Source organism: Gymnodraco acuticeps, unplaced genomic scaffold, assembly GCF_902827175.1.
Source record: "Gymnodraco acuticeps unplaced genomic scaffold, fGymAcu1.1, whole genome shotgun sequence".
Lineage (NCBI taxonomy): Eukaryota > Metazoa > Chordata > Actinopteri > Perciformes > Bathydraconidae > Gymnodraco > Gymnodraco acuticeps.
In genome coordinates, this window is record NW_022992216.1 from 315,292 (window position 1) to 331,527 (window position 16,236).

General features: G+C 41.6%; 2 protein-coding genes across 2 annotated transcripts in view; one reads left to right on the plus strand and one right to left on the minus strand.

Annotated features, from left to right (window-relative positions):
- The window catches only part of lcat (lecithin-cholesterol acyltransferase), a 26,480-nt gene extending 18,374 nt beyond the window's left edge, over window positions 1–8,106 (minus strand). Inside the window, exon 1 of the mRNA XM_034205936.1 lies at window positions 7,727–8,106. Within this exon, the coding sequence (XP_034061827.1) occupies window positions 7,727–7,877 (151 nt within the window). The 5' untranslated portion in view covers window positions 7,878–8,106. The remainder of the gene's footprint in view (window positions 1–7,726) is intronic.
- Window positions 8,107–11,317: 3,211 nt separating this feature from the next.
- Window positions 11,318–13,190, plus strand: LOC117539677 (protein ANTAGONIST OF LIKE HETEROCHROMATIN PROTEIN 1-like). Its single transcript, XM_034205939.1, has 2 exons — window positions 11,318–11,704; window positions 12,245–13,190. Exons 1-2 carry the CDS (start codon window positions 11,409–11,411, stop codon window positions 13,149–13,151), a joined length of 1,203 nt encoding a protein of 400 aa, XP_034061830.1. The 5' UTR covers window positions 11,318–11,408; the 3' UTR covers window positions 13,152–13,190.
- Window positions 13,191–16,236: the final 3,046 nt, after the last annotated feature.

The following is a 16,236-nucleotide window of genomic DNA, read 5'->3' on the forward strand; positions in this document are numbered from 1 at the left end:
AGAAGAAATGTATGTGCAAGGGGATTTCGTGAAGCCTGTGAGCACAGGGATGAAAGAAAGGTTGACATGAGCTGCGACATGTCAGACACAGAGAGAGCAGGCACAGAAAGCAATAAGACCTGGCCCCCACCAGGGGGTGCTGGTGAATCGGGCTGTGTCCGTGGTGGAGGACGGAGGCCTGTGACGTCACGACCCGTGGTGCGCGCGCCGCGCGGTGGTTGGCTCTGGAGCAGGAAGAGCTGTGTGTCTCGTTCTTCTTGCCGTTGTGCTGCTGTAGGCTTTGTAGCGGTTGAACAGTCTAACCGACAACCTTGTTGTCATTTCGGTGAAAGTGGATGCCGTTTTCTTTCAGGAAACGTTGGAGTTGAATGACTGTCCACCTCCTGAGTTCGGGCTCCGTTTCGGAGCGCGGCTCCGTCCGAGAGGCGTGTCGAGTGCGCCGCTGCGAGTGGCCGGGGGCTGCTAATGAGGCAGGCTGCCGTTGGTGGGGAGATTGGAGCTGGCTGTGCCTGTTGTGGCCCCGGTTGTTTGCCCTCGCTGGCGGAGTGGACGAAGCCTGGGACCTGTCTGGAGTTGGAGGTGTTTTGTTGTGGGAGCTTGAGTGGGAGCGGTGGCGGCTGGTGTGTGGGACACTGATTGCCGAGCACACGCGGCTCCGTTCGGATGCTTGGCTGAGATCCGACTGCTGAAACGTGGATGGCGGGTAGCCGATGTCGAAGAGATCTTCTTCTGACTCCGGTGAGTTGATCAGCAGTTCGAGATCCATGGTGAGTTGAATGTTCTTGTGGTAGCGTTTAGCTTGTTTGAACCGTGACGACGTGCGGCGTGAATCACGGCTGTCAGTTGAAAGGATGGAGACAAGCAGTGGCCGGAAGTTTTGCCGGATATAAATAGGGGTGGCCGTGGTTCGAGGCGGAGTTTTAGGCGTGGCCATGCTCCTGAACCTATGTTAACAATGTAACCTCATGTGTTGAGAGTTCTGTTTTCCAAAATGTTTCTTGTTCAGCTTTTAGCTGTAAAATAAACAACAACTACTCTGTATAGTCAAAGATAGAAGTTGTTAATTTCTCTTATTTTTTGTGTAATTTTTCTGTTAAGAAGAACAAGTAGTAGAAGTCAATTCCAGGAGCACCAAACGTTCTTAACTGTCCAAATATGTTCATACCAATGTGTTTGGAATCACCATGAACTTGGGGTCCATGTCCAATTGTTTTATTAAAAGCATTGTCAAAGTATGTCAGGGTTTCCCACACATAGACTATACTTGGGCGGGCCGCCCAGGTATATTAACGGCCGCCCAAGTATATTTCGCAACCCATTTAGTTTTTTTTTTTTTTTTTTATAAATTTTTTTTTTATATATATTTTTTTAATTCGTCCGTGACCACGACGCCATCTGCGATCGATTAACTTGTAGACAATGATCCCTCGCTCCCTTGCTCTGATCTCGCCTCCTTTTGGCCTGTTAAGTGGCCTGCCTCACACAGGGTGACTGGCTGTCCACATGATGTGGCCTGCCGACATGGCCACTGTCATACAGATCATAAATCAAAGCCCTTGATTGGTCTCTGTGTGTCATTCAAGCTCGAGATAACCTCAGCTCAGGTGAGGTAAAGGACTCTCTGAGTGTTTAGATAGTTAACTTAGTCTAAGTTCTCAGTGGGTCTCAAACGGTGTGGTCACCATTTATGTAAACACATATTTCCATTTGAGAGGGTAGTGATTGGTCTAATGGATAGTGAGGTGGGCTGAAGATCGGAAGGCTGTGAGTTCAAATCCCGCCAGGAACACCAGCACTAGTGTGCCCTTGAGTAAGGCACTTAGCCCTTAGTTACTCCAGGGAGAATGTCCCTGTAATCGGTCATTATAAGTCGCTTTGGATAAAAGCGTCAGCTAAATGAAATGTAATGTGATTAGTAAAATATGCATGAATAAATAAATAAAAAGTTAACTAGGTGAAAAAAGGTAAGATACACTTTTAAAACTTGTTGAGAGAAAACTAGTCTTTGCTGCTGCCTCAAAGAGGAGCAGGGGGAGAGGATGGAGAGGGGGGAGAGGAGGGAGACAGGAGAGGCTGATTCAGGAGCACAGACACACTCACAACTATAAATGAACCAAAACTAAATTAATAAACAAGTTTCAGTGTTTTTTTCATATTGGAAATGGTATGTTATTGGTTATGGCCTTGATTTTATGATTATGGAAATGTATACAGTTCTGTTAAATATAGGTGTTTCCATAGATCTAGTCTCTTTATTTTCCCCTCAAAATGCACCAGATTGATGCATTTAACTCCAAAATAAAAAATAAAATCTTACCGGGGGGGGCATGCCCCTGGACCCCCCTAGAGGATTTGAGGTCGACCCCCACTAAAAATCACATGGATAGGTTCCTAAATACATTAATAAATACATTTATTTTTTTAAATAGTAACCCATTTCCATATGTTCATGTGTGGGTAGTAGATTTAAACTATAGGGCTATCATTATGGACCCTGCCTGTACCTGTTCGCTCTGCCATCGCGTGAAGGGTCTGCTAACAAGCGACCAACAGAAAGGTTAATGTTGTTGCACGTCATCTCAACCCCCCCCCCGCTACCACCACCCCCCAAAGTATATTTCAGATCTGTGGGAAACACTGGCAGTTAATGGACCAGCACCAGAGGCATTCCCATACACACAGGCGTTGGAGCTGTTCTTCATGAAATCCCAGAAGGATGAAGTGCTCTGACAAACAGTCAGAGCACCCCCTTGCCACCACCCGCCCAAGTATATTTCATATCTGTGGGAAACACTGTATGTCCAATATTAACTTTGATGCTTTCATAACTAGGGTTGCAAAATTCCGGGAATTTTCAAAGATGGAAACTTTCCATGGGAATTGATGGGAATAAACTGGGAATTTTCTAAATTGAAAGTTGGCTCTTCATAGTCACATTTTATCTGGATAAATGTGGCAAAGTGCAGAATACCGTTTTGATAAGGGATCAATGTGTATAGTCTTTCATATTAAGCATGATCGCTGGTTGATAGCCACAGAAGTCGTATCACAGTTTAATCTGAGCGGATCACAGTTTACCACAGCTCTCCACGCAGCGTTGGAGATGGGTGTAAACAACTCAGACAGACTGTATGTTTCACTAACAGACTGTATGAAAGTATAAACGGGTCTCAAATCAACTCGACATCAAGCTCTCCACAGCTGAAGACTTCTCCACGCTGCTTTCAAACTATGAGTAAACAACATGTGCTTCACTTGGAGGCTGTCTGAAGGTATACACAGGTCTCAGATGAACTTGGTATCACATTAAGAATGATATTCAGTAATAAGTCTGGCAAAAATAAATGGTTTAAATTATTTATTCAAGCTTGCAATGTTTTGAACACACATCCCCAGTCACCTCATGTGTCTTTTTGTAGTCCTCGCTGTACGCATCCGGATATCGGCTGCGCAACCACAACCTCACACACTGGTACTGAATGTGCATCAAAGTGTTCCTATCCAACCAAATATACCAAAAGATGAATGTAAACGACAGAAGAAGCGATCGAAATTTGTATTTCAGGAGCCTGATACATCTGCCTACCGTTATAGAATATCACCAGTTCGTCCCACATTTTATTCGGTAACACCTGCAGTCACACGACGAATACGCCTTTTTTTTACGAGTGGGAAAAAAGTCTGTCATTCAGCGCAGTATCCACTATAGTATAAAATACTATATGACAGTAAAAAAAAGTTGTTATTAATAAACAACAATACAGTTTAAAAGGGGAGTTATTTGTAAAAATATCCATAAATAAAATGAAATTCTGTTTACAGTTCTGTTTCATATGGGTGTTGAGAGATGTATCCATAGATCTCCTAATGTTGCTCTCCAAGTGCACCAGATTGATGCTTTTAACTTCAATATTAAACAAAAAAAAATCTTCCCGGGGGAGCATGTACCCCCCTAGAGGAGGATAGGTCCACCCCCCACTTAAATCATGTTCACATGGATAGGAAACAAAATACATTTGCACACATCTTGTGTCCATATCTTTCTGTTTTGGTGGTCATGCCACAACCGTGCACGCATAGCTTGCCACTAGTGTGCTTAAGACCTTCCTTTTTGATAAAGCTTATAGTTAGGGCTGATTAGATTCAGCCCCTAGTTTTGCTGCTTTAGGCTTAGTTTGTCGGGGGACACCTTACTTCTTCCTTCTCTCTGTCTATACCTGTGTACTCTCATGTTCCGAATAACCCAGCTTCCCCAAATGTATTTTTGGTGTCTATATACGCCGGGATCCGGAGTCATGGCTGATCGTGTTGCTGTGGTCCTGAGTCCTGGATCGCGAGCCCTGGATCTTGAGTCATGGCTGTGCCTGTTGCTGTGGTCCTGGATCATGAGTCCTGGATGGATATCCTCATGGATTCGTCTTATTATTATAGACACATGCATTTCCAAACATTTGGACTACCTATGTTGCAAATGCATTATCTTTTCAATTTACACACGGCATCTATTGCACGTCTGTCCGTCCTGGGAGAGGGATCCCTCCTCTGTTGCTCTCCCTGAGGTTTCTCCCATTTTTCCCTTTAAACTGTGGGTTTTCTCCGGAAGTTTTTCCTTGTACGATGTGAGGGTCTAAGGACAGAGGGTGTCGTATTGCCATACTAATATTCTGTACAAACTGTGAAGACCACTGAGACAAATGTAACATTTGTGATATTGGGCTATATAAATAAACATTGATTGATTGATTGAGTTATAATTCAAACATTGGTACCCTTCAGGGTAACACTTTTTGTGAGTGCGATAGACAATAAGACATGTTTAAAGTGTTTGTTGATTGTTATGTGTGTACCTGCCTAGATGGAAATTAGCCTTTAGCCATATTCTGTCATATAGCATATGTTCTCTCTTTGAGATTAAAGTATTGTATGCATTGTCCTTGTTCAATAAAGACTAAGATAAAGAACATGACATATTAAAGTAAAAACAAATACATACTATCATCCATCTTATCACAAATATAGACAGGAAAACATGACTTGTCAAAAAGAGCTTTGTTGAACTTTTATCATTTCCAGCCCTTTATAATTGTGCGAGAAAATTGTCCTGAACCTGACTGAAGAGCAGAAGTCAGCAAAATGTCAGTTCTGAATGTAACACCCTTATCTTTTACTGAATTCTTTCCAATATTACATTGTAACTCTTGAATTCTTCCAGAAGGATAACATTATCTGCTGGACTGAAGGGTGCATAGCAGTATGACTCCATTCTTTAGCCCTTTTTTTAAGCTTTAAAAAACGATTCCAAACAAGTCAATTTTTTTCTCAAATTCATAGCTTATTACTAGCTGGTTTTTGGTTTGATCTAAGCCAAAGTTAAACTCTCTCTTTCTAAAACACAGGAGCAGGTATAGACATGTTATCTACTTATTGTTATCTACTGTATGCGCTTGGGGCAGCTTTACTCTATCTGGGTTGCTGACCTTGCTTTTTTAGCGTCATCATGTTTACAAAATTGAATGGAGAACCTAGCTGTGTACCTTTGTGTATTTGTCAAGCTAAATTTAAAACTAATCTAATGTCGTATGGCTTTTTAAGCTAAGACGTCTAACCAAGAAGACTTTCTCATACTTTACAGGATAAAATGTAATTAAAACCTTAGTGTTACAAATGAAAAACATGACCCAGACAGATAACAGTGGGGTAGTGTGATTAACACAGCAGGGCTCCTAAAGTGATGTGATTAAATGAGGTAAAGAGTCGGTATGAAAATAGAAGAAGGAATCCAGATTTAAAGGTCAGAGAGGAGGGAAAATGAAGAAGGAGATACTGACCTAAAATTGAAAAAGGGCCAAATTCATGGTCTTCACAAAGCCAGAGAAGTAAAACCCTACAGAGCATGACCACCAGATCAAACTTTGGCCCTTTGAGGCTGAAAATACTTAGTGTGACCTACATAAGCAGGAGACAAACAGACATCTTTGCTCTATTCCATGCCAAGGCTTTCAGGGGGTGTTTGTAAATTAAATGCATTGAACCTTGAACCTACTTTGGTATTGTTATCATTTTTCATTAAACATCTTCATGTCATTTCTACATATATAATATTTTTTATATTTAATTATACATGTGATAATAATATTGGCAAAAAACGTTTTAAAAAAAGAAATGTAACAATAAAAAAAACGTTATATTTTAAGGATTCAGCAATGAGTGAAATTACTTTCCAATTAGTCTGACAGAAAGGCCATCAACATAGTTATTATCTGTTTACTTAAAGGCGGGGTAGGTAAGTTTCAGAAACCGGCTCGAGTGCACTAAAATGTGAAAGTACACAGCCGAAAATAATCCGCTCCTTCCTTCAGACTTCCTTTTCAGAGCACCTCCTCCAACACACATGAACGCGCACATGACGTCAGCAGACTGGTGAAAGTGGCCGCCTGTTGCTGGGTCAAATGTACAGAGTACAGTATCACTGATAGCCTAGACATCAATACACACACAGACAGTGAGTTAGAGAGAGATAAAGCTGGTATTAACCCCTTGTTTCTTCCACTATCTGAAGAAGAAAAAGAAGGCGACATACTTTCAGTTTGTGCAATGTTTACACGTTTCTATAATTGAATACTTGGTCAAAAGTTTCATAATTTGCCCAGTTATTCAGAAATATGCTAGCAAACACAGAACTAAGGGAACACAGTATTTAAACTTGACACAGGTTCTAAATAAAATAAGGCAGGAACCACCTTAGCATGTCTGCTGGTGCATGTTCCCACAGAGGTGGAAGAAGTACTAATTTATTGTACGTAAGTAAAAGTAGAAATACCCAGTGGCGAGCCGTCAGGGCCCTCAAACTTTTTCATACCAAAGACCACTTAACCAATAAAAAAACACTCGCGAACCACCTAACTCCACAAATATCAAAAAACACATCGTTTTTCTAGAACAGATTACAAATCGCCTGAAAATGGTACAAACAAGTGGCAACATGTGTGATGCGCTGGGCTATATCATGCAATCAAAAGTGAAACTTAACCTCGCTCCATTGTGGAGATATTCCCGCGAGAGTGCGGAAAACTGAAATGTATTTATTTATTTCAAATGTGAAATGTTACCAATATACTCACGGACCACTAGGGGGCGCTCACGGACCACCAGTGGTCCGCGGACCACACTTTGAGAAGCACTGGGCCTTCTAAAAGATAATATTTGAAAACATTAAAAAATTGTTATACGCTGTGACGCAATAACTCTTCTTTTTTTTCGAGGGAAGGGGGGGTGGGGGGCTCAGAGGTCCTAGGTATAAAATGAATACCAAAAGGAAATACCAGTGTAGGAATACTCTGTTACAAGTAAAAGTCCTGCATTACAAAAGTTACTCAAGTAAAAGTACCAAAGTGTTAGCATCAAATATAGTTATCTTATCATTAGTACATATTTTGTGCATACACAGACAAGAATAAATATAATATTTACAACAACAACAAAAATGTGAGAAACTGAGAGTAGGCTACAGTTACGGTAAATATGACAAATAGGCTACTATATTCACACTGTTCCCATATATTTTCAATGAAATAAGCGAAAACGATATGACAAACTTTTAGCTAGGGGCTTTCAGGACCCCTGTTGATATTAAACCTTGGTCAGGCAGGCAGACATTACATTCTGGATATGCTAATATAAATCAGACATTTAAACATTGACTGCACAGTCCCTTCGCTTGGCTTACCGATAATAAGAGGTGGAGTGCTGTTGCTCGGTATTATGGATTTGGCGTTTGGCGGGAACACGACGTTGATTATCCAGAAGCCGGAGGAGTGATGGAGCCCCAGCAGGAAGACGAGCAGCAGCCCTGAGCAGAGCCGAGCAGCTGGCCCCATGGTTCCTCAGACTGCGTGTGGGACTGCGCGGTGCTGGGTGTCGGTGTGAGTGTGTGCTGGAGGCGGGGAGCTGTCGGACCAGTGTAAAGGTTATATTCCCTGGACGACTTGGAAAAAACGACAGAACATTTCTGTTATGCTTGGCTCTCAAACGCGATGATGAATCAAGCTGTCAGAACCAGAACACACATGTAGTAGGCAGCAGTCACAGGGACAAATACAACGTGTCACGTTACCCATTGCCCTATGGATTCTCCCCAATCCCACCAATTACACAATAGAATGTCAATGACTGACCAAGAGAGAACGCGTCATTTTTCTGAGACAAGTAATCAATTTGTTTCTACGAAAAATAATTCAATTGTGTTCTTTTTTATTATTTTTTACTTTTTTTACCTAAAGTATATTTTGATGCCATTACTTTTGTACTTTTACTTGAGTATACCATTTTCAATGTAGGACATTTACTTTCAACAGAGTACATTACACTGTAGTAGTGTTACTTTTACAAGTACACTGTAAAAAAAAAAAAAATTCTGGCGCCCCAAAGGAAAAAAACTGTAAAATAAAATACGGAGATAACATGTAAAAAAACAGTAACTTACCTTACCAAAAGTAGCCTCTATTACTGTAATTTTACATGAAATATTTTTCTTTTAACATATATTATTTGTTAGAATAGAGTCATAAACCTCTAGAAAACAGAATAATTATCTTTTAAAAATGATAAAGAAAAGCTAAAATACAGAAGATTACTTTTATTACAAAAAAGTACCGTATATCTAAGACCATTTACAAGTAAAACACAAAGAAAAGAACGTAATTTTACTTTGCAAAAGTGTTAGTTTACATTAACTATCACATTTTTTGCCAAAAAATATCTGTAATTTTAGAAAGAAATATTTTTGTAATTCCATTAAATCTTTTTCTTTTAACATATATTAATTGTTATAATAGAGTCATACACCTCTAAAAAAACAGAATAAATGTTTTTTTAAATGATAAAAAAAAGACAAGATTAATGTTGTCATTTAAAAAAAATACCGTAAATTCAAGATTCAAGGCTTTATTGTCATTTGTACATTATCTTCAGTGTAGATATGATATGAAAAACTGAAGTCACATGCTCCTCTAACAGTGCAACATATATATAGAACAAATAAAACAGATAAAATAGTGCTAGTAAATACAAATAAAATAGAATAGAAATAGTGCAAGAGTCTATATGCAAGTATACAGAATATGATTGCACTGCCATACCAGGCCGTGATGCAGCCAGTCAGGATACTCTCTATGGTGCACCTGTAGAAGATGCAAAGTATCCTGGAGTCCATGTTGAACTTCCTCAGCCTGCAGAACAATTACATCATAATGTCCAGGGACTTTTCACACGGAGAGAAAGCATACACATGTTGAGAGGAAACTGCATTTCTTTTAAAAAACACCCATAGGAACAAATTCCAAACTTCATTGCATCACAACAGAAGGTGTTCATCTGTGGAATAACTGTAATGATGAGCTGAAATACTGTGCAACTTTATCTTAACTAAAACTCATTTAGAAACGAAATCCTGAATGGTTCTGACCTGTGAAGTGATGCTTGCTATTTCTTGTCGTTGTAAAAGTTATTTCTTTTTGGTTGTTTTGTACAAAAGAATCAATCCAATATCACGGATGCTGATGACGATGACCTAAACTTGTATTTTCATGAACAATGTACGCTAGGGAGGGGGGGGAGGGGGTAGGACCATAAACGTTTTTAAGCTTCTTCTTGCCCCTTTTGAACATGATAGAAACTTTGAGAATAAAAAAATGTTATACCTTGAACCTTGAATCATTATTATTGTTTGTTTTGTTTCTAACATGTTCAATACATTGACTAATACAATTTTAAAAAAGAGCCACTGTCTAGCTGTTTTGGTGATGGTGGTAGTGTGAAGAGTCGATGTCAGGTCCTCAGTGATGTGGACACTGAGGAACCTGAAGCTGCTGACTCTCTCCACCGTAGTCCCATTGATGGCGACGGGGGCGTGTCCCTCTCTCTGCTGCTTCCTGTAATCCACAATCAGCTCCTTTGTTTTGCTGACGTTGAGATGGAGGTTGTTATCCTTGCACCAAGATGTCAGGTTTTCGACCTCCTCTCTGTACGCCGTCTCGTCGCCGTCGGTGATAAGGCCGATGGCGGTCGTGTCGTCAGCGAACTTCACGAATTCTAAGACCATTTACATGTAAAACAAAAAGTAAACATGTCATTTTACTTTGCAAAAGCCCAAGTTTACTTTAACTGTCAGATGTTTTTTAGAAAAAAAATCACAAATATATATATTTATATATACAATATATTATTGAAAATAATAATATACATCACAAAAATAAAAACAATAAATAAAATATATTATATATAGCAGAATAGACCGGCAATGAAACATTTAAACATTTAACAATTGCCAACATTTTCCCAACATTTTGTTCAAAAGATAACAATTATAAACACTAAAGAAATCTACCAGTTATGTGTGTGCGTGTGTACATGACTGTGTGTGTGTGTGTGTTTCTACTCTCTCCATTCAAAATCAGCAACGTTTGTAATTAATGAATGCACCTTTATCGAGTGCTGTTTTTGTTTTTATTCCTTACTCTCCACTTTAGTCCCCTTGTCCAGATTGATCTTGAATAGGCACCTGTTAAGACAGAAGTACACTTACATTTAGTTTAATTACAAATTCTGTGGATGATACAGCCATTAATTGTCTTTACAGTTATACAGCTTGAAGTCAAAGGGCAATGCTACTCTTCAATGTACTTTTCATTAACTGTTATGATCATATCTATACATTTAAAGCATTGGTTTGAATAGAGTTTTGTTCTATAAAGTCGTCACTTGGCATCACTATCACACTAGACAGTATCGCAGCAGGTCTGTAAACAGGAGCAAGCGGTCACTTGAAGATCATTTTAATGTGGGTAGCTACGAGTGCCATCTTGAGAGGTTTGTGTGTAACTGGGGCAGATGAGGTGCATGTCAGCAGCAGAGTGAGCGGTGTAAAAGCATCGTAGTTAACCAAAATAATTAATGTGTTTGTTCACTGCAATAATACCAGGTTCCGGTGCCCATCCCATTTCGGTGCAAGAAATAGTTGCGTCTTCCTCGTCAGATTCCATTGTCATCAGGTGCTGACACTCATGCTAAGCTTTTACATGGTGGTACAATATTCTAATTATACTTGTGTGTTTCTCTGTTATAGACCACACACATACACTAAACCTGCTCCATGGCTGTATTACTGAGCTGTTATGTTGATATTAATAAGTTAAGGAAATCAACCGCTACCAAGAATCTTGTGTGTTCTTACCGACACCCCAAAGTGTAGGCCCGTCTACACTACAGGCGTCGAAAAAGCTTGAAGCTGGGCGTGTCTGAGGCTTGGCGCTTTCTCGCGCCCAAGGCGACCAACAACCAATCAGGAATCTCCCGCCCGCCCCCAGCATACAAAGCAAAAAAAAGCCCGGTTCTTCTACACTATTGCCAAAATGGATGCCGGTTTTGTAGCAACGGTAGCGTTGGTTTATGCAATGTCTCGCAGGAGGCCACGTATAGTGCGTCGCTGTTGGGTACATACAATACTCAGAAAACGTCTGCAACGGGAGGAATACCACGTTCTTGTCCAAGAGCTCCGCCTGGATGGTGTACTGTTTCAGCAGTACTTCAGGATGAGCAAAGACGCGTTCGACGAGTTGCTCGGAAAAGTCGGTCCACTGATTGCAAAGGCAGACACCCGTATGCGTTTGTCAATCGGACCTGCCGAGCGACTCGCCATCTGCCTACGGTACGTTTTGTGTATTTCTACTTCTTTAATATGACTCTGTATATAAAGAGAGAGAATGCATGCAATGGATGAATGAAGTCTGTGATGTAGTTCAGATGAATGACATTAATTAAGATAGCTAGGTAACCGCAGTATTGCTCCCCTGTGTGTGTGTGTGTGTGTGTGTGTGTGTGTGTGTGTGTGTGTGTGTGTGTGTGTGTGTGTGTGTGTGTGTGTGTGTGTGTGTGTGTGTGTGTGTGTGTGTGGTGTGTGTGTGGTGTGTGTGTGTGTGTGTGTGTGTGTGTGTGTGTGTGGGTGTGTGGGTGTGTGGGTGTGTGGGTGGTATGTTGGTGTGTGTGTCTGTGGTGTATGTGTGTGTCTGTGATGTGTGTGTCTGTGATGTGTGTTCCTGTGGTGTGTCTGTGGTATGTTGGTGTGTTTGTAGTGTATGTGTGTGTCTGTGATGTGTGTGTGTGTCTGTGATGTGTGTGTCTGTGGTGTGTGTGTCTGCGTGGCATATAACTTTTTTTTTTTAAATCTTGTATATTACTTTTTTCTCAGGTACCTGGCAACCGGTGACTCGTACAGGACCATAGCATTCAGCTATCGGGTCGGGCATGCAACAGTGGCTGTCATCGTCAAGGAGGTTGCGGGTGCCATCTGGACCGCGCTGGTCGAGGAGACCATGCCGGTACCACAGACGGAGGACTGGAGAGCCATCGCTGCTGGGTTCCAGGAGCGTTGGAACTTTCCAAATTGCGTTGGTGCCATTGATGGGAAGCACGTGGTGATCCAGGCTCCGGCAAATTCTGGGTCCCTCTACTTCAACTACAAGTCCAGCCACTCCTTGGTACTGCTGGCTGTCGTGGATGCTGAGTACCTCTTCAGGGTAGTGGATGTCGGAGGTTTTGGAAGGAGCAGCGACGGTGGGAGCCTGCGGAATTCCGCTTTTGGAGAGAGCCTCAGAGATGGCAGTCTGCAGCTACCACCTGACACCGTCATCCCAGGAGCAGAGCGGGTGGGCCTTCTTCCCCATGTGTTTGTTGGAGATGAGGCTTTTCCGCTGCTGGACAACCTGCTGCGTCCGTTCCCTGGACGTCAGCTCACGCGTGAAAGGAGGCTGTTCAACTACCGCCTCAGCCGGGCCAGGTTGGTGGTTGAATGTGCGTTTGGCATCCTCTCATCTCAGTGGAGAATGTTCCGGCGTGTCATCACCACCAGCCCGGAGGTAACAGAGTTGTGTGTGAAGGCCACCTGTGTGTTGCACAACTTCCTCCGCAGGAAGACAATAGGAAGGTCATCACGCACACCTGTCGTCGCAGAGTCGAGTGATGAAGCTCCAACCCTGCGCGATGCACCTATGATGGGCTCAAACAACGCCACACGCCGATCCATCCAACTGCGGGAGACCTTCTGCTCCTATTTGAATGAGGAGGGTGTAGTGTCATGGCAGCATAAAGTGGTGTAGGGTCACCATGGCTCCTCCAAACCAAAAGCTCTTTTAAGAGCTACCCATTTTCTTTAAAGAGCAAATATTCCAAATGAGCCATTTTAAAATCAAACATTCCTAATAAACATGTTTCTTGAATTGATATTATTATATCATGATATGACTAACAACCTTTTTCTTTCAGCCCTGTTTTTACTGATAAACCACTCATAATTTCAATAGGTTTTCACATGACCAATTACAGAAGAAATCACATTATATATACTGACATACATGAAGCTTCTGGTATGTTGCAACTGACAAACCACATGAACAAGTGAAGACACAGTATAGCCATAACATACTTGAAATAATGTTTTATTTGGTGAATTTGAGTGAAGTGTGTGTTATGAGTAAACAAATGTAATGTGGATCAGTATGTGTGAAAAAATTATTAAATTATAAATTGTTCTGCTGGTCCACGTCAAAAATTATTTGGTGTACCCCGAGGCGGACTCTTGCCCTCTGTGCCCTTGTCATCTGCCTCATGGTGGGCAAGAGGCTCTTAAAAAATTGCAAGTCCTCGTCCTCCTCCACCACTGGTGGGGTTGGCTGGGCAATTGCTGGGTAATTGCTGACAGCAGACAGCAGACTTCTTTCAAACTGGGACATCTCCCTCCCCCTCCCCCGTGTTTTGCCCCGGACCTCAGCATTCTCCTCCTGGCTGACTGCTGGTGGACTGGCTGGTGGACTGGCTGGCTGACTCACTGTCTACCTGGCTCTCTTCCTCTGCCACCAGGGTGGATGGAGGCAGGGTCTGCCGGGGGACATTGCTGGACGTCTCACGGTCTATGATGAATGGGGGTTAAAAAACCCCATCACTGCCATGAAACGCCAGGGCTTGTACCCCCCTGCAGACCCTGCCCCGCTTCTTTTGGCCTCCTTCTCCATATTCTTTTCCTTGCGGAACCTGTCCCTCAGACTCTTCCATCTCTTCTTGCAGACATTATCTAATAAAATGAAATGAAATAATAAAGTTAATAAATAATAAAGTGAATTTCTTGAATTTACTAAATTATTCCTCCATTAATGAATGCTATTTTTATGCTACATTCCATGCTGGCTAAATATACTGTCTATGCTTGATAGCTGTGAATCAAATCAAGTTTGATTTATATAGCACATTTATAAACGATTTTTGGTCGAGCCAAAGTGCTGTACATATAATAAAATTAGCCTACAGTAGAGACACTTTACAGCAAATACAACAGCACAGATTGTTCAGAATATCAGTATGAGAAAAACGACACCCTCTGCATGTATTATATGTTATATATTATGCTTATACTTATATTATATATAATATTTTTGTATTAATATACATTATATGTTATGCTACATTACTAGCTGGCTAAATATACTGTCTATGCTTGATAGCTGTGCATGTATTATATGTTATGTTATATATTATGCTTATTATAATGTTTTTTTTATTATTATATTAATATATATTATGTTATTATGCTACATTACTAGCTGTCCATTCAATGCTAAAACGAAGTAAACTGGATATAAACTCCCCAAACAGTTGAAAACCTACCAGTTTCACCAACTGTCTCTGCCACCTCCCGCCATGCCTGGTTCCTCCGGTTTAGGTCCCGGTAGGTGAACAGAGTACAGTCATACAGGACTGGGACATTTGCCACAGCAATGATTAATTTGTCCTCCATTTTATGACATATGGAAAATAGTCAAGACCTGCGGGATCAGCATACACGCGGTTTGATTGGCTAGCGCTTGTACTGGTGGGAATTGCAAAAACGGGATTTGATTGGCTGACGCCAGCTTCGAGAAAGCATCGAGCCTCAAAAGTTGAACAATGTTCAACTTTTGAGGCTCGCAACGCTTGCAACGCCTCGCCAAGCTACCCACAATGCAGTTCGGCGAAGTTTGAAAATATCCTACGTCACCCCATTCAAATGAATGGGCGAAGCGTTGAAAGCTTTTTTTGACGCCTGTAGTGTAGACGGGCCGTCAGTCACTCCGAGTGAAACCTTCCCTTATACAGTCCTACCTGAATCTCTATTCAATAGGACTCCTTGAAAACAATTCCTTTTTCCAAATAACTGAATTGGTTTTCTTTTGTTGTCGACAAAAGGCCCTCTTTCGCTCATTTTCATTGAGCTGAATACCTGATACCACCGATTGGCTAAGAGTGAGTTTGGGCTTTTAGGGAGGAGCCAAAGCACACCACTGCAAAGGAAAGGGGTACGCTGAATTTACAACCCAAGACAAAACGAGAGCATAATGTGAAACAGAATGCAGCACAATAATCTTTTTATCTCGATTATCTTGTATTGTCAGGAGCACTTATCGTGTCTCAGAAATGTGCACAATCCTCTACGCTGTGGTTTAAGATGGAATGACTTAATAATCACAATTCAAGTCTTACCTCTGCAAGAACTCCAGGGTAGCTCCCAGTTCTGAGCGATAACTGATGTTGACGCAGTAATATGCTGCAAACATCAGTATCAGGGCCTCGACAACATTCAGGACACTGCCACTGACGATGGTCTGGTCCTCTGCTATCATGTAGTGTCCAGCTGTCAGGGGAGAACTCCCTTAAGGTACACAAAGGAAAAAGTCACAAAACATTTATAAATCCAATTTTTTTTTAGTGCAGATTGTTGTTGTTTTTTACTGGTGATCATATGGCCAATTGTATTTTAGGAATGATCAGCTCCTGCAGCTTACTTTTCTTTCTTAAGTGTTTCCTAATGTTAACAGTGTAGAAAATGTCACATCATAAAGGGATAGTTTGGGTGTTTAAAGTGGGGTTTTATAAAGGTACAGTACTTATCTATAGTCAGTGTATTACCTAGAGTAGATGATGGCCGGCAGGGGCGGACTGGGAAACGGTGGATCTCTGTCACCTGTTAGCGCAACTTCATTAATGCCGTTTAAAAACAGCAAACCGACCCGGCCGTTCTGTGATTCTACATATGGCCAGTCCGCCCCTGCCGGTACCGAAGTGGGCCGAGCGGCCCATCGGGATTCGTCCCGAACGTCCCGATGGCCAGTCCGCCACTGATGGCTGGTATGCCCCGAGCTTGGAGATGCAGAC